The 18,497-nt window shown below is 41.9% G+C and overlaps 1 protein-coding gene across 8 annotated transcripts in view; it reads left to right on the plus strand.

The window, feature by feature from the left end:
- Nucleotides 1-17,953, plus strand: part of eif4g3a (eukaryotic translation initiation factor 4 gamma, 3a) — a 48,707-nt gene extending 30,754 nt beyond the window's left edge. For all 8 annotated transcript variants that reach the window (XM_046382572.1, XM_046382579.1, XM_046382586.1 and 5 more), the window contains 22 exons: nt 1,412-1,697; nt 1,976-2,100; nt 3,279-3,398; nt 3,665-3,820; nt 4,036-4,233; nt 5,069-5,215; nt 5,358-5,594; nt 7,974-8,078; nt 9,596-9,734; nt 10,062-10,165; nt 11,280-11,370; nt 11,607-11,724; nt 11,835-12,052; nt 12,446-12,558; nt 12,819-12,991; nt 13,354-13,479; nt 13,721-13,802; nt 14,152-14,250; nt 14,406-14,552; nt 15,123-15,204; nt 15,342-15,488; nt 16,942-17,953. In XM_046382572.1, the coding sequence (XP_046238528.1) occupies nt 1,412-1,697; nt 1,976-2,100; nt 3,279-3,398; nt 3,665-3,820; nt 4,036-4,233; nt 5,069-5,215; nt 5,358-5,594; nt 7,974-8,078; nt 9,596-9,734; nt 10,062-10,165; nt 11,280-11,370; nt 11,607-11,724; nt 11,835-12,052; nt 12,446-12,558; nt 12,819-12,991; nt 13,354-13,479; nt 13,721-13,802; nt 14,152-14,250; nt 14,406-14,552; nt 15,123-15,204; nt 15,342-15,488; nt 16,942-17,123 (3,195 nt within the window). In that variant the 3' untranslated portion in view covers nt 17,124-17,953. The remainder of the gene's footprint in view (nt 1-1,411; nt 1,698-1,975; nt 2,101-3,278; nt 3,399-3,664; nt 3,821-4,035; nt 4,234-5,068; nt 5,216-5,357; nt 5,595-7,973; nt 8,079-9,595; nt 9,735-10,061; nt 10,166-11,279; nt 11,371-11,606; nt 11,725-11,834; nt 12,053-12,445; nt 12,559-12,818; nt 12,992-13,353; nt 13,480-13,720; nt 13,803-14,151; nt 14,251-14,405; nt 14,553-15,122; nt 15,205-15,341; nt 15,489-16,941) is intronic.
- Nucleotides 17,954-18,497: the final 544 nt, after the last annotated feature.

Here is an 18,497-nt window from a genome sequence, read left to right on the forward strand (position 1 = left end):
AGACTAGACCAGCTCTAGTGAGTTAAATTGATAGGATTTTTAGCTTAGATGATTTTACCGCCAAATCTTGTGTGTGTGTGTGTGTGTAGTTTCTCGACAGAAGTTATATTTAGTCTGTTGACAAACGTTTTTTTTTTTGTTTTGTTTTGTTTTAACTTTTTAAAGACTTTTTAAAATGCCCATAAAGTATCAAAGGCTCAGGACAGAGAAGGAGATTGAGAGAGAAGAGGAAAAGGCACAATGTGGGCAATAGTTCAAGTGGAAAATGTTTCCACATGTGTGGTGGAGGAAGCAGACATAAATGACTTTGGGGTGTTGTTATCGTCCGAGAGCGACAGCATGGAGTTATCCATCATCTTCATTGCTCACCCTGCCCACTGTACGTAAAATCAGCTCTGTCCTGCTCTCATTTCCTCTGCTTTATTCTGTTGTTTTGAGTTTAAAGCTGTGGGAGAATTTTCACACCATCCAATACTGGTGATACTGACTTAGAAAAACAGCTTGGTTTTAGGCCGCAATGAGTGAAGAAGAAAATGTTATTTTACGCAGAAACACACATTTCACGCAAACCTTTTAAACAAAATTGCAGCTTACCAAAAATAAACATAGCCGCCCACATTTAGATATTTCCTGAAGTATGTGTAATAAAATGTAAATAAAAGCCTCACAGTTTTAGGCTCTGTTGAAATTTCACTAGAGAGTGGTGCTGGCTAAGCAGTGTTACTCAAAGTTTTACCACACTGACTGTTGTTTCTCTAGGAATTTTTTTTTCCCCACATAATCTTCTTGAAATCATGACTTGAAGCTGCCATTTTGGTTTGAAGTGAAAGAAGGAAAACTGAAAATTTCTGACAAGGGTATCCTGGCCATGATAGCCCATTGAGCATGCAAAAAAAAAAAAAAAAAATTCCTTTTCTTGGGCCTAAATGGTGTGGTTCCATGTCCAGATAATAGATCACATAATATCAGTTAAACAGATGGGATGGTACAGAGAAAATCATGCCAGTGGTGCTGCCTACTACAACAGGCTTAACATTTTTCTCCTATTTTTCTCCCTTTCTTTTGTTTAAACGCGACCCTTCTGCCGTTGCTGTGTTTCATCATCTCGTATTCACCCTGAGTCCTCCGCTTTCATTCTGATTTTATACATTCATCCTTCATTTTCCACTCCTGCAGTTTTACCCTTTCTTTATATGTTCACCTGTCTGCAGATGACCTCCTTACAGCTCTGTAACTGATAATTATAGACAGTGTTATGTGGAGAAGTGGTGAGGCTGCTAGTTTTTAAATGTGACGAACCGTCGCCGCTCAGCAGCAGCCATTTAATATCTTGCTGAATGATAAAGAAGCAGTGTATAATGCTTATCGACAAATATTGGGAATCTGAAAGCTGAATTGTGCCTCGGCACAGGACGAACCCAGGCCAACGGATCAGCCTGCTGGAGACCAAGCCCCGCAGTCAGCTGCTCTGAGCAGCAGCCCGGTGCCCCTACCGCCAGTCTTCACCTCCACCCCTGCCCCAGCTCCTGCCTGCAGCCCTGAGGCTGATAAGCCTGCTGCCCCAGAGGAGAACGGTGAGACTGAGATGGAGCCCATGAGGAATGGGGCAGGCCACACTTCGGAGACGGAGAGCAGCGACAGTGGAGCCACTCCCGGAGAGAAGGAGAACTCCACAGGGGCTCCGCAGGACATGGAAGGTTAGGGAGGGCCTCATCATTCAGAGAGATGTTTGAAGCTAATATAGACAAAACCTTTATGTATTTATTTATTTATATATTTATTCATCAGTAAAATTAATTCTGCTTGTTGACATTCAGATTTTGAGCATCTCGGCCTTTAGGAGGTCCCTTTTTTTAATTCACAGTGTAGGTTTTTCTTGAATTATTTTCAGTTCAGTTTTTGTTTTATTTATATCTACATATACATATATAAGCTCCTCTTTTGCTTTCCCTCACCAACCTGTTTGGTGGTCCAGACCTGACGGAGTCTAGTGGGAAGCGTCAGTATGACAGAGACTTTCTGTTGGGCTTCCAGTTCATGCCCGCCTGCGTACAAAAGCCTGAGGGGCTCCCGCCTATCAGTGATGTGGTGCTGGACAAGGTGAGTAAGCTAGCTGTTGCAGATAACCCTGCATAAATATCTTCCAAATGTCCTTAAACCTTCAAGGGCCAAATGAGGGTGAATCACTGGTTGCAGATTAACTGTACAGTCCTGATTTCTTAGCAAAAAAACCAACTACCTCAGGAGATCCTTCTCTAAATTTAGCTTTTTCAATGGAAAGTGGTGGGTATGTTTTCTTTGCCCATTAAAACCACAGTGTCAGTCTGGAAATTCTGTAATGGAGCTGAAATAACTGGCAATAGTTTTCATAATCAGTTAATCCTTTATGTCAGTTATGAAACAAATATCCTAAACATTCTGTGGCTTCTCAAGTGTTTAGATTTACTACCTCTTTCTGTTGTAAATTTGGTCTTATCGGTCTTGCTTGTTGGGATTTAAACGATACAATTGGTATAGTTTACCCGTAGTAACTCGCAGTGTTTTAATCTTCATCATTGCTTCTTGGATTGTGTGCGCTGGATAAAAGATACACCACACAGAGTTTGGTTTGTTCCACTGATTTACATGTACGTAAGGGTGGAGCATACAGCCCGCCGAAATGCTGTTTTGATTAAAATCACATTGCTATTATGTCACACTTGGCAGTGTTAAAAGTACACACCCCTCCCCCACCCCTCTTAAAAGAACAGCCAGACCGGCGAACAGTTGATGTACAATCCCATGGTTTCATTTTCTCTGAGGGAGAAAGTGAAATCTCACTGGAAAAGATTTGAGAGGAAGTCAAGGACAGCTGAAAGACAAAGAACTGGATTTGTTCTTCTCTCCTCCCCCACAACTATCTCGCTCTCTCCTGCGTTCCTTTCTTCCTTTCCTCCCCTCCACATCTGGTTCTGACTTCTCTCACTGAACGGCCTGCTGAACCCAACAAGCATAATTTATTACCAGTACGGTAAAAATACATAAACCAAAATCTGGTGATGTAGTATGACTGTCATTTAGAACGAGTCACCTTTAAGGGACCAGTGTGTTAGTATTGCATACACACACACACACACACACACACACAGATACAGATACAGACTTTTACACTATTGCCATTACTATTAGAGGATCACTGCTCCCCCTGCTGTTCAGCTCTGTGTGTGTGTGTGTGTGTGTGTTTGTGTGTGTATGTATGGATGGATGTTGATGTATTGTGCATGTTATCTGTCACACAGATGAACCAAAACAAGTTGCCATCTCGAGTTGTGGATTCCAGGGCGATTTCCAGAGGGCCTGATTTCACACCTGCCTTTGCCGACTTTGGCAGGCAGATGACTGGAGGACGAGGCGCTGCAGTGAGTCACACACGCATGCTGAGGCTGCAGCTATCATTCATAAACTCACACACACACATACACACAGTCCTCCAATGTGTGCTTTCTGTTTCCTGTCCGGGAATCTGAGGATAACAGAATACCATTTTAGATATTTGGTTCCAGTTCATGTATTTGTTTATTTTCATTATAGATGTGTTGTCAATGGTTAAAAGAATGAATAGTTGGCAACTTTCAGTGACCAGAAATACTGAGATGCTTAATTCTGTCTTTCATTACTTTCGCAGCTTATGAACATTGGGGTGCGGCGCCCTCCACCCAGGAAGATCATCATGAACGTGTCGGTGAATGATGATGTTCAGCTAAAAAAATCGGAGAATGCCTGGAAACCTGGCATGAAGAGGGACGGCCCTGCAGAGGATCCGGAGATGCAGAAAACACAGGTAGAGCCAAATACATGCAAACGTATGCATAAACTTGCATAAAAAGTACTCAGATGAAGAGTTGGGCATTAATACGTCTCAGATATTAACACCAGTCTTGTTTTCACTGATGCTGATATGAATCACAAAATTCACTTCCTTGAAAGCTATAAATTATTGGAAATTTTAACAAAACAAATGTTTTGATCTAATTTGTTGAAAAACCAAAATGTCAGGAGCTCTTCAGGAAGGTACGCAGCATTCTGAACAAGCTGACGCCTCAGAAGTTCAACCAGCTGATGAAGCAGGTGACGGACCTGACCATTGACACAGAAGAGAGGCTCAAGGGGGTCATCGACCTGGTCTTTGAGAAGGCCATCGATGAGCCCAGCTTCTCTGTGGCCTATGGAAACATGTGCCGCTGCCTTGCCACGGTAAGCATGTCACTGTGCCTGTGAAGTGTGTCGACTTTAGGAGATAAGTCTGTGTTTTTAAGGTTAATGGTTTAAGTCATTCAGCTGATCTGGAAGATCTTAATGGGGGAAGTGAATGAATAATCATACCTCAGCTATGGTTCATTTACCAGAAAAACATAGCATTCCTAGTATACCAGTAAGAAACGTTTTCTGGATTTCACAGACTGTAGGAGAGTGCATTTGTACTGAAACCAATCCAATTAGCATCTGAATGCAGTGTCAACAACTCCCTAAATGTCTAAGCCACAAACAGGTCGATGGGTTTAGATTCAGCTCCGCCTTGATGCAACACAGTTCAGTACCATATGACAGTGTCAGCATTGTCATTTTATAATGACTTACAAGGAAAAATCATAAGATGTGTACTCATGATGTCTTCAGTAGTGGGAGATGAAAAGAAGGCTGCTGTTAAGTGATTTGGAATTAAATTTGTTGGAAGTGAAACATGAAGTAAGTCCTCTCGTGATGATTCATTGAAAAGGGTCACTGTTCATTAAAAATGCATTTCTGCTATGAGGAACTCCACTTACAAGGGAGAAATATTTCCTTTTTTTGAAGGAAAAATGTTGGTAACACTTGCTGTAAATATAGCATGGTTACACAGGGCCTTAAAGTAATCCACATATGAAAATGTAAATATTTGTGTATATCAGAAAAAGGTGTGAATATTTTATTTTTTCCTGTGTCAACAACAGTTCGTTAAACATTTTTAAAGGTTTAGTTCATTACTCAGATTGTCTTTATGCCTCTGTTTCTTAACTGTATCTTCTGTGTGTCTGCTGTTCACGTACAGCTCAAAGTGCCCATGACAGACAAACCTAACAACACAGTGAACTTTCGCAAGCTGCTGTTGAACCGCTGCCAGAAGGAGTTCGAAAAAGACAAGGTGGACGATGTAGTGTTTGAAAGGAAGCAGAAAGAGCTGGACTCTGCTGCATCGGTATGTGCTCTGTGAATTACTGAAGTACAGCGTGAAATCCACATTTCATGCCGTGTGCAAAGCGTTTTTAGTAGCAGGGAAGAGGAAAACAAGAAAAAAGGCACTGGTATTTGTTTCATGTTTATTTTTCTGGTCTTCTTAGGCGACGGAGCGTGAGAGGCTTCAGGAAGAGCTTGAGGACGCCAAGGACAAGGCGCGGCGGCGGTCCATTGGCAACATCAAGTTTATTGGTGAGCTCTTCAAGCTCAAGATGTTGACTGAAGCCATCATGCACGACTGTGTTGTCAAGCTGCTGAAGAATCATGATGAGGAGTCTTTGGAGTGCCTGTGCAGGCTGCTCACCACCATTGGCAAGGACCTCGACTTTGAGAAGGCCAAGGTGAGGCGGAGAACTGATGTAGAGAGCTGATGTATTAAGTGAACTGGAGTGGGTTATACAAGCTAGGTTGGGGCTTTAAGGAGTAGGTGGACATTTTTGGAAACGCTTTTGTATGGTTACTTGCTATGAGGTGAAAGTGGGTGAATTTTAAAACCTTTGGACTAGGGCTGCCACTAACAGTTATTTTCATTATTCATTAATCTGCCAATTATTCATTTGTTTTATTTTAATTATTTACTCTAGGAAATGTCACCATAATTTCCCAGTGCCCAAAGTGGCATAAAAGATTATATCAAACAACATGCGTGTGCCAGCATTTCACTTTGAACTTTCTTAGTCTGCCTTAACAGAGGAAGAGAAGGTGGCTTGCCTTGTAGCTTATTAAAATAACAGTATGGTCACTGGAATGGGAATTTTTCATGTGACCAGGTGGATTTCAGGTGAATTTTTTGCATTTCCCATCTTGGTTGGCACCAACTGACGTGTTTTGCAGGCCGTCTTAATTTTCACCCCGACTCCATTTAATTGATGTTGTGTGAATTTTTTTTTTTCTCCCCTCAACAATATTCTCAACTATGGAGGGTGGAGACCTTAAGTTTGCTTTCAGCGCTTGAGCATAAAATATTTCTGTGTAAAGCAAACTGCGTGTGGATTAAGAGGGGCAGCGTGTTGACACAGGCAGAGGAGCTAAAGACGTCACATTTCTGCAAGCTTGTTTTCTGCTCGTTCAACAGCTGATTGATGAATTCATCGTGTTGTTTCTTTTTGCTGTGCATGGATAATGAGCATTGTCGTCATTGAAACTGGGAAAATATATCGTAAAGTCTGTTCTACCATCTCCGCTGTGTGCTCTGCTCTAAAGTTTAGCTCTTTTCCACTGTCTTTGTGAACATAGAGAGTGGTGTCAGTCTTTCATCTTAGCTTCAGCAACAATGCCAGTAAGCTAATTTCCTGAATGATTCCTTCAGATTGTTAAAAAGTAGCTTACCATAATTGTGGAAAGGGCTACAGAGTTAATGAAAAATATTGAAATTTCAGTTTACAGACGGACATTGTGCAGGCTCCCTGGCGTGTAAATGAACTTGCAGGTTGGCAAAATATTTTTATTTAATGGGTGTGTTAAAGATGTCATAACTGTCACGTTGTCACAGGTTGCAGTTTCAAAGCTTTAAATATATTCAGCAATGTAGTTTTGATCTTTGTCTTGCTGGAATTAAAATTTGTTCAGTCACGTAAAGCCCTTTATAGCTTTGAGGTTTTAACATATTAAGAGTAATGTGACTGTCATTTGATTTTGGTTGAGTCATACATACTGACACAACCTTTAAGCTACTGGTGTGATGTGCTACACAGTCAAGTTGTTCCTAACACATTTAGAGGCTCACTAGCACCGGAGTCAGACCAGGTCAGAACAGGCCTGATTTTTGTCCCTCACTGTAATAATAAAAAAAACAACTTGGTCTTCTTGCTGGCTCAAACATCAAACAGAAATAATTCACACCTTGTTTGCAGGGATGAAGGTCGTAAGGTGAGCAGCTTGTCTGCAGCCCTTTGACGTCAGTACAATATGTCAGTATGCCTTCTGCTGCGTGCCAACAAAACAACGAGATCAATTCCTCAGCAGTGGCTTGTTGCTTGGCAAATGAAGTGATCGCGGAGGTGATTCTGATGTACAGAGATACAGTTTTGAGAGACATGAAAGAGATAGTTCTGTTGGGATTCGATCCCACACTAGCTGGGCTACATTCACTTCCAGAGGCAGAGGAGAAAGTGAAACAGGAAAACTCCCACAGTCTGACTGGCTGTCTTGTAGACACGAGCGACTCCCAGCTGGACACAGTGAGAGTACCCAAACGCTTGGAGAGACATAACTGACCCGAAGGCCTTTCTTTGTTGTTTGAACCTCATCCTCTACCACTCACCCTGCTAAAGGAAAGCCCTCTGATCAGCAGGGATTCAGCTATAAACTGAGCAGAACAACTTATTTCTGCTATGTTTCCTGTTTACTACTGAATGATTTTGTACAGCAAATCTAACAGAATGTGGTCTTAAATCATCCATTTGTCCTACAGATGGGTTTCATCGTGTTTAATGTGGTAATTTTCTGAATATGGTCGTTTCAATGTTGAGCCATTACACCAAATTGGATCTATTATTTTTGGGCTGTTACAATTTTTGTTCTGTTGTCTCCCAAAATGTCCCACTTTAATCCTGGGTGGTCCGGACAGCTTCTTCTCGAGTAATAAACGGAACAATCTGTCACTTCAGTGAAATAATGTGGAAATCTCTGCTGCTGTCCGGTAGATTGAATAGAGAAATGTAGGGTTTAACCTTCATGTCTCAGATTAACCTTCTCTCTCTCTCTCTCTTTTTCCTCAGCCTCGGATGGATCAGTATTTCAATCAGATGGAAAAAATTGTCAAGGAGAGGAAGACGTCGTCCCGGATACGGTTTATGTTACAGGACGTTATAGACTTGAGATTGGTGAGTGTGTGCTTGTGATATTTGTTTAATCTGTGCAGTTGTCTAAAGTGCTGCTGCACCTTCAGGCTAACTCTGGTTCACAATGAATTTTCCCACAGAGGTTTGTTTCATTGTTCTTTCTGACCCTCTGGAATGTGATTGTGGCTATTCTGGTCATTTTCTGCTTAACGGATCTCTTGCTGCAGTTTTTACTGATTTTGAACACATTTTCAGAAGTACTCATGGGAGAAAAACCTTCGAAAAACTGTGGAACACTGACAAACCCAAAGTGCATAAACTACCTCTACATGTAACTGCTGATGCCTGAGGAGCTGATCGCCTCATATTGCTCAAAACACACGATAAACGTTGTCATTGAAGCACCCTAGACCCATTAAAAAGGAGCAACAGCAGCTATATATATGAAATATATATATGAGAAATAGAAACAACACACTGGCAGGACTGTGTGTGACGCTGATGCAGCACCACACTGTAAAACGTCATCACTTATTATCCACACAGTCTTGTTTTAGCTCTCAAAGTGTTGTCTTGCCAGTAGTTGTGAAACAGAAATCATTGGAAGTAGTGTGCTTTAATCTCTGTATACTGTATGTGTTTTTTTTTTTTTTGTTTTTCAAGCTTCAGGGCAGTTATCTATTTTAATTAACAGTCTCATCAGCTGCTGCTGCTGATGCTCACATCACAGTTTACACAGAGGTCATGGGAAAGACAGCTGTGTTACTTTAGGACTGAAAATAACTTCTTCCCTTCATGTTGTAATCAGTCCATTTCTTTATTACAGTCAAAAATGAATTGGAAATGAATTAAAGCATATGGCCAGCCTCAAGTCGGATACATTAAAATGGCCTGCCTTACATGATAATGACCAGTGAGGATACCTTGCATGTAGATACATTCTCATGTAATAATATTGATCTCTGTTCTCCTGGTTAAATCAACTAAACTGGAGAAATGAACGTTAGGACAGAGGGGAAGAGCAACAAACAAGGAGCAAATGACTAAACATGTCAGGTATCACGTCAGGCATTTCCAGTAGAGAAATCTGCATTAATTAAAGCGCGATTGTCTCCTTCGTAGCTCTTACCTAACACAAGCTGCTTGAATCAATGTCACTGTCTCCTACAAGACACTAGAAACAGCCTGCTCAGCTGCGCTCCTGTCAAATTTGAAATTAAAATGAGCAAGGATCCACTTTGTTTAAAAACAAAACCTCCATATTCAGCATCGTGGAGTGGCACAACTATTAACAAAAGAGTTGTAATGCAAGTTGAAAATGATAACCTTGTTAACACACATGTCTGTTAGTTATGATCCATAAATAATGCATCAGGGTATTCCTCTGTGCTGATGTCTGAAGTGATATATCTGCTATGATAAAACCCAGCCATACTAAGATAAGATAAAATATTTGAGAAAATTATCTTTGATTTAAAATGGCTTGGATCAGGGAACAGAAATCTGTTTGACACACTACAGCAGTTCTGAGCTCATTGTGTTTCTCGTTATTCTTTCAGCACAACTGGGTGTCCAGGAGAGGTGACCAGGGTCCGAAAACCATCGAGCAGATCCACAAGGAGGCCAAGATTGAAGAGCAGGAGGAGCAGAGAAAAGTGCACCAGCAGCTGCTCTCCAAGGACAGCAAGAGACGGCCAGGTCAGGCCTGCAGTCTAAATCCTCTTTAAGGCTTAGACACATCGGCACAGCTACTGTGGCTCAGGAAGCCTGCAAGCATACAGGCTGACTTCCTGTCCCTATAGCCTGCAGAGATTGCTATTGTGCCCAACAGCAGACAGGAAGCCCCCTACTCCCTCCCATCTGTTAGCTGACATATAATATTTCATCATTTATAGCAGAAACAGTTGAAAATGTCACTCTGTCAGGCCTTTTCACAATCATTTCACTTAAGTGAGTGAAAATACCATTTTAAATTGCACTGAACTCATCTCAAACTGCGCTGGGCGTGTCTCTTTGACCACATAGATTCAAGAGATCAGCGCGTGCAGAGAGAAGAGACCTGGAACACTGTGCCCATGACCAAGAACAGCAGGACCATCGACCCCACCAAGATCCCAAAGATCTCCAAGGTGAGACATGCTGCGCCTTCGCACCCACAATTTCCCCTTTCAGCTAAGGCTGCTTTCACACCTGTGGATTGGGTCAACTGAACTTGACCAAGGGGGAAAAATAATAATAGTGTTCTCTCTCTGTTTGTTTTGACGCTGACTTTTTAACCAAGCAAGTGCTATAGCATGAGCAGCAAGACACAACACATATCTCTTTTAGCTCCTTTTCACTTTGATATACCAGGGGTGTGTCCAAACTCACACGTTTTGCCGTCAAATAAATTACATATAATATCAGTCACACGCTTTCTATATGGATCACAATCAGCAGATAGATTTAATATTCAAATTTATGCTAAAAGTGTTTGTTATCATAATGACTGTGTAGTTGGTCTTTGTATTTCGGTTTGACATTACAAACAAACCCTGCACCAGAGTCTGCTTGCCAGTGAACTCGGAGCCTCCATTTCACACAGGCTCCGGTTCCTAATTTTCAGCTTCCGCCACCAGCCTAACCAAACAGGTTGGGTGTGAAATCATCATCAAAAGCCTATCAGTTAAATGTCTGAAAAGATTTGATTAAATATTGCATCAGATTCACAGATGAATTCGATGTTGAGGTGCTATTGAGTGACCGCTGATTAAAACTGATCAAGTATCCATATTTGACCAAAGACAGACTTCATGTCGTGTCAGATTTGTCTCACGTTCATTAAGTGTTTTTCCACATCAGTCACAGGCTCTTCGGTGGAAAGTTTCTGTACAGAGCAGATTAGTGTTTACACATCACCAAGAGGAATCCTGTGGCTCATCATGTGTACACATACACTGCCCCTGCCCTCATCTGAGCTACATTATTGTGGTTTTTGTTCTGTAGTACACAGTCCCCCTGCTGGAGATACAAGGTACTGCTTTATAAGGAAAAAAATTTTGCAGAGCTCCCCTTGCTGGAGGAATGCTGCTGTGCTCTCAGTGTTGGTTGTACCAGGGATCACTCATTTTATTCATACGTACATATAATATACCATATGTGTAATAGTAGGATTCTGAGGATTCTGGCAGCTCAGAATGTTAAAGTGACAATCCATTTAGATGTAGGTTTAAGTCTGAATCATTAATTATTCTCCTTCTGCAGCCTCAAATGGATGAGAAGATTCAGTTGGGTCCCCGGGCTCAAGTTACGTGGGTGAAGGGCAGCAGTGGAGGTGCCAAGGCCAGTGACTCGGGTAAGAATCCACGTATTAACTGACCTACCAGGAGCATTGTGGCTCAAAACGTTGCATGACCAGGAACTACATCATCTGGGCTTTGTGGCTTGACATATTCCTCTGGCATATGACATATATGAACCAACACTCTTGTGAATTATTTGACCTTAACTCTGATAGTCTAATCATCATTTTCCTTGATTTTCAGGTCATTTTGTCATTCTTGTCTCTTACAACTTTTCTCTCCATAACAGAACTGTCGCGGACAGCTGGTCTCAATCGTTACTCTGCGCTGCAGTCAACGCCTTCACCTCAGGCCCCCAACACTCCACCACAGAACCCAGACTTTGATTCCAGGAGAACTCTGGGAAGGTAAAGGACAACATCAGGGGTGTATTTAGCGCTCCTCAGAGAGCAAGTTAATCTCTCAGATGCGGACACCCTGATTGACTCTTTTGTTCATTTGCTCTTCCTCCCATCAGTCGTAGCAGTACAGGTAGGGAACGCGGCGAGAAGCCACTGCTCTCCGGCCCGCCGTCATCGCGGCCCGGACCGTTCATCAGGGGAGGCAGTTCGAAGGAGCTGCTGGAGAGCCAGTCCCCAGACGAGCCGCGAAGAGATCGAGAAGGAGCCGAGCCCAGGAGACCGAGCGTCACCGACGACAAAACGGAGCCAGAGCGCAGCAGAGTCAAGGAGCCTGGTGAGACGCACATACATGCACGACACAGAACAAACATGAAAACCAGTTGAACAAAACAGTTTTCATTTGGCATTAAAAAAAATCCTGAATATTTGGAAAGAGAATTCATTTGTAACAGTTCAGTACAAAATTACACACTGTGTGTGTCACTTTGCCTTTGTTTTCACCTTTATTTCCACCATTATTTTTGTTATCCTGTAAATTACATATTGTACATATTTTCAGTTTTTCATCAATCATAATTGAAAATGTCACCCTGTTTGGCTGTTGTTCACAAACAGTGCTGATGTAAACAAACCTTTCATAGCATCAGCAAACATGCATACCTTCAGATTTGTTTGATTTATTATTTATGAGAGTAAGTCGGTACTTATGTTGTTTTTATGTCAACAGTGAAACCTGAGCCAGTAGTCCAGACCCCGGACAGACCTGCTCTGTCTGAGGAAGAGATAGAGAGGAAGTCTAAGTCCATCATTGATGAGTTCCTGCACATAAACGACTACAAGGTACTGAAATTGACAAGAAAGTTGACAGTAGATGTCTGTTAACAAACAGGAGCTTACAAATCAGCGACTGCTTCTTCTCCTACAGATAGAAGAGTCAAAGAGTCAAATAATTTATGTGCCTTCACATGTGACTGAAATGCTTAAGTTGCTTCAGTGATGCTGTGAAACTTGGGTTTTGGTATTGATCATGTAATAATAATTCAAATGCATGTAGTATTTAAGTTCTCCTCACTCACTCAGTGTTTGCTCTGTTCCTGCAGGAGGCCATTCAGTGTGTGGACGAGCTCGAACTGGGCCCTCAGCTAAATATCTTTGTGCGTGTCGGGGTGGAGTCGACTCTGGAGCGCAGTCAGATAACACGGGACCACATGGGCCAGCTCCTGTTCCAGCTGGTGCGGCAGGGACTCCTGCCCAAATCCGAATACAGCAGAGGGTCAGTTCATCTGCCTAATGCACTCAGACTGAGCTAGGAGCTAGTTGTTCTTTTTTCCTTTACTGAGGATTCTTTTTGAAACGTCTTTTATGCTTTTTCTTAATGTAACTGCTGTGTTTCCGTGAAGCGGGAATACTGAATGGAACATATCCACTCCTCTAAAATTGCCCTTGTGTTTTAATTGTCTTATTTTTCTGGATTTTCTTCTAGTGTCTTTTTTTTGTTTCAAGATGATTATATTTCTTAACACACCTGTGTAATAAATGAAACAAAATATGAACCCTTCCTCCATCAGCCATGCGATAACTGAAAGTGAATTTGGGTTTAAAGTAGTATTTTCTGTGTCTTGTTGTTCCTCCCAGGTTTGCATACACACTGGAACAAGCGGATGACATGGCCATCGACATTCCCCACATCTGGCTGTACCTGGCCGAGCTGCTCAGCCCTGTGCTGAGGGAAGGGGGCTTCTCTATGAGAGAGCTCTTTAGGTATACCTATACTATATCTGAGTCTGTATACCGAAGGAGGCTGTATACTAAAAATAGAGTCACGTTTGGTGTGTTAACTGAAGAAAAATGGGCAGCTTTTGGCAGAATTACTTGAAATGTTCCCACTTGTTGTTTGTCAAATAGGACACAAAGTTATTTGAGTCATGTAACTTTCTTCTGTGTGATGGAAAACAGTAGGACAGACGTGCATTTCGTTCCTGTTTTCTCTGTTTGTTGACAGTGAATTAAGGAAACCTTTGCTTCCTGTGGGAAGAGCTGGGATCTTAATTTCTGAAATACTGCACATACTATGCAAACAAATGGTAAGAAACACTTCATCCTTTTTTGTTGTTTGGATTTCTTTCGTCTGAATTTATGTTGCCTTCTCTTAATATAAATGTAATGTGTGGCCATATAAAGAAATAATGAGTTTTTTCACATTGTGAAAAACAGTGTGTAAATGAACATGAAAAAGGGAGAGTGAGGACACTTTTACACTCCACCGTATTTGATTTTTAACTGACTGTTATTAATAATAATCTAATCAATACGGTTATTTTTCCATTTTAATTTTTCAACTTGATAAAATGTTTTTCCTCGGAAACCCAACAAAAGAAATGAGATATTTCAGAGAGGCGATGTGTGAGGTGTTGTCTCGTCTCGTCTCTACAGAGCCATAGGACTGTGGGTTCTTTGTGGAGGGAATCTGGCCTCAGCTGGAGCGACTTCCTGCCAGAGGGAGAGGACGTCCAGGCTTTCATCTCGCAACAGGTTGGCATTAAAGCCCACCACTCAGATCAAGAAATATCTATGTACTCTTCCTCCATCATCCATTCTCCATTCTCCTTTGTCTCTTTTTCCGTTTCATATATTTCCCTTATTTGTCATTGTCTCATATTGACGTCCTCTCGTCTTTAAACAAACAGAAACTCCAGTTCGTTCTGTCGGACGGCTCCAGCCCTGAGACAGCTCTGTCTAAGAGGATCTTGTCTCCTGAGGAGCTGAGCCAGCAATTGGAGAGACTCCTCCTGGAGGATATGGCCAGTGACGAGCAGATCTTTGACTGGGTAGAGGTATGAGAAGTGATGCACGCACAGAACCCAGACTCTGTTAGCTAGTGGCTAAAAGTCAGAGGGGGGCGCTGTTATTTATGATCCTTAGCATAGGTAGGTTACTGAATTAGAGTGGGGCTTTGAAGAGAATGTCACAAAGTGTTTGATGCAATGTCTGCTGCACAGCCATGTCTGATCTCTGGATCTTGAGTGGGCAGCATCAGGGGCTGCCCAGGGGCGCCTCCGCCGCTGTGGCTGCCCGCTGCAGTTGCAGAGTTTGGAAAGATAAGAGCATCCAGAAAAACTACATGGCGCAAAGAGAACCCGTGTTTTAAACAGCTTTCCTGTTGCTGACCAATTTGCTCTCTTTGTTGTTCCACAATTCAGGCAAAGTCTTCCCACAACACCTCACTCCCACTCTCACACTCTCCAAACACAAACATGTCGCTTCTTTCAGGACTTTCCAGCTCGCTGTAATACGAATCATGAGAGTTTTTTGTCTTCAGTTGAAAACGTTCCTTGTTCTGGTGTATTGAGCCATTTGAAATGACAAATTGTGTGTTTTGTCCTCCCCTGCGCTCTATTTCCCAGGCAAACCTAGATGAATCTCAGATGAGCTCGTCTCCCTTCCTGAGGGCTTTGATGACAGCTGTGTGTAAGGCAGCAGTGAAAGGTGAGCGCTCCACCACCTGGAGGAGAGATTCCTCTATTCTACAAAAATCGCTCCGCTGATTGCAGTCTTTCTCTGTGCCAGACTCTTAGCGGAGGGGCTCAGCATGCACTAACTCTGTCTTGTGCTCCACCAAACAGATGATAACACCAACTGTCGAGTGGACACGGCCATCATCCAGAGGAGATTGCCTGTATTACTCAAGTACCTTAACTCAGACACTGAGCGACAGCTGCAAGCACTTTATGCACTTCAGGCGCTGATCGTCGCCCTCGATCAGCCTCCAAGTAAGTGTTGCGTCATAGTTTACTCTTCCCACCTCCTCCCAAATAACTCCTCCTACTGAAACCATGGCTTCTTTTTCCTGACCTCTGAAGATTAAACTGTTTGCACCAGTTTTTCAAACCATGGTGTTGGAGACAGTCTCACCACAAAGGTCCATTTCATTACGATCGATCACGTCACAGGATCTTCTTCAGCAGTTTGCCCGGTTGTCACAGAACTGTAGAGGTTCACGTGTACATTTTTTCAGAGCAATTAAAAGTTGACGTTGCTAAATTCATTGTTAAACCAACGGCTCTTTCGAAAGTCAACAATGAACTTTGAATGTCATTGTACATTAACTTCAGTTAGGTTTAGAGCATCACTCGCAGTGAACACACTGCAGTGCAGCTCCTTTAGTGTAAGACAGTAATCTGAACTAATTACAAGAGATAACATGCACAAAAGTTAAATGGACATGGGGAGTTGGATTATGGCTTTATAGTCTGTGATTGTGGGGCGGGCAGAGGTCCCTATCTGGCATCTGCTTGGGGACATGACGTATGTGCAAGTCAAGTTGAATAATTGAATTAATGAGTTAGCTTTCATGTCCATTATAACAAATGTTATGAACTTTGGTTAGCTTGTAGTACAACGCTTAATAAGACCGGTCATTTTAATATGAACACATTAAAATACACAAAGTACCATTAATACTAAAACTAATATTAAGTGCTAATGGTTTTTTCCTTTCCGTATCACAGCACAGCAGGAAGAATGCATCTATTCACTGATGAGAGCCTAGCTATCTAAGATAACGTGACAGCTCAGCCAGGGCCGGCATTAATGTTTACATCCCTCACTGTCACGAGCACAAGCCTCTAATCCAGAAGTAGATGCGTGTTTCCTTCTGTGCCGTTCAGTAGAAAGAAAATAGTCCCTTCATGAAGCTCTTCACAGCAGCGTCTTGCGTGACAAGGTCTTGATTTCTGGAAAAAGACATTGCTGTTGAGTTTTTCAGATATGTTTTTGGCACTTTGAGCACCGCAAGCGAAGTGCCATCTAGAGGTCAGACAGCTCCACAGCAAATACCTCAAAAACTCACAACACACAGCTGACACCAAAACAATCTAGATGAATAAATAGCAATACAGATAAGAGGGGAAATATGTGTTTTTGATTTTGAGGTGAACTGTCCTTTTTAAATAATTACAGAGAGAACCACAAAACAAAAACGAATAAACAAAATGTGCTGTGAAGTGAAGTGAGGTTTACCTTTTTAAAAGTCAGATAGCCTCAGGAAATGTACTTCTTTTGAACCTCAAAGATTTACAACTATTTTCCACACCCCGTCCAGAATGCATGTCCTCAGAGAGAGGAGCTGCCCGGATGCCTTCGCTGTAGAATTGAAATACAGATGGTTGGGGTTTACTGCAGCAGGATGAAAAAGATGACCAGTGTGTTTCCTTGCTCTTGCAGACCTTCTCCGGATGTTCTTTGACTGTCTGTATGACGAGGACGTCATCTCGGAGGATGCTTTCTACAAGTGGGAGTCGAGCAAAGACCCTGCCGAGCAGCATGGTAAGGGTGTGGCCCTCAAGTCTGTCACGGCCTTCTTCACCTGGCTGCGGGAGGCGGAGGAGGAGTCAGAAGATAATTGACGAGGGAGACACCAGAGGGACATGACGTAGTAGAACTGCATCCTTACAGAAGAACAAACATTCAAAATGGATGTATGGGCAGGACGACATGTTTACGGCTGGAATTTATTTTCTGCGGTACGGTTCTGAAACATGCCGCCATTTTGAGTTTGGATTCCAACGGCGGAAGCACTAAATACTTGTATTATACATAGAAAATATTTTTGTTTTAAATTTTAACTTACTTTTCTTTTGTTACTTTTTAAGAAGAGACTTAAAAGATACATAGGTTCCGGACTCCTTAATTTATTATTTTTTTAAGGACTGCAAATATGAAAGTTATTTAACATTTGCAGATGCTCACAAATGAGAACATGACAGCAGAAATAACAATATAATTAATTATAATAACAAAACCATAATTATGAAATGAATAGCCTCCCTGGATTCCACACTGTTTGGTTTAAAACAGGGTAAAACAAAATTATTTTGGGATGAAGGGGAAGCAGAGATAAAAAGGAGCTATTAACGTTGTCTGTGTATGACGTTTGAGGTCAGAGGTTATTTCCTATAACCAGGAAGTGTTTTCACTCGGTCTTGGCTTGCTCTACGTTGTTCATGTACATACGCCTCATGAGAGGTAGAGGTATGCATTCAAAAGTGATGCAAGTCAGTCCACAGAACTGTCAAAACAAATGCAGATGAACAAACTGGATACATTCAAAGGTTATGAGCAAAAATGCATCTTCAAAAAGCAAATGGCCAGGGTCGCTGAACATGAAATGCTTGTAATAGTTCAGACCTACAGAGCAGATTAAAGCTTGTAAATACATTAAAGAAAAAAAAAGGTATTTAAAAATGCTGAGGTTTTTTTCTTTTGGTGGTTTAATCTGTGTGTGAGTGTGTGTGCGTGCTAAACTGAAGCAGTGTTTACATTTTTCTGTTTTGGACAACACAGTATGATTTGAGCAGGAGGAGCATCTGGACTCACATTGGAGCCAATGGTTTGCTCCACTGCAGCATCAACAATCATTATGGATCCACTCATAATTAATACACTAGTTTTGAAATAGACAAAGAAGCACAACACTAAATCTACTGAATACCAGAGGAAAACTCTCGAATCATCTAACATTCACTCAGATATATGTCGTTGGATAGGTGCTCATTTTGTAAGTTGTCAGTTTCAGGGTTTATCTGTCTTTCTAGAAAAAGTATCATCTCCCATGAGTAGCAGACACCACAACACAACCTTCAGAACTGTAGTTTACGAATGCGAAGACGGTAATAACTCGACTTACGTTATAATGACATTGTGCTCAGATTTGAAAGCAACCTCGGCATCATGTTGGAGCTTCTCAGAAAGAACATGGGGGGGGTTATGCGTTGAATAGT

The sequence above is a fragment of the Scatophagus argus genome, chromosome 3, assembly GCF_020382885.2.
Source record: "Scatophagus argus isolate fScaArg1 chromosome 3, fScaArg1.pri, whole genome shotgun sequence".
NCBI lineage: Eukaryota > Metazoa > Chordata > Actinopteri > Scatophagidae > Scatophagus > Scatophagus argus.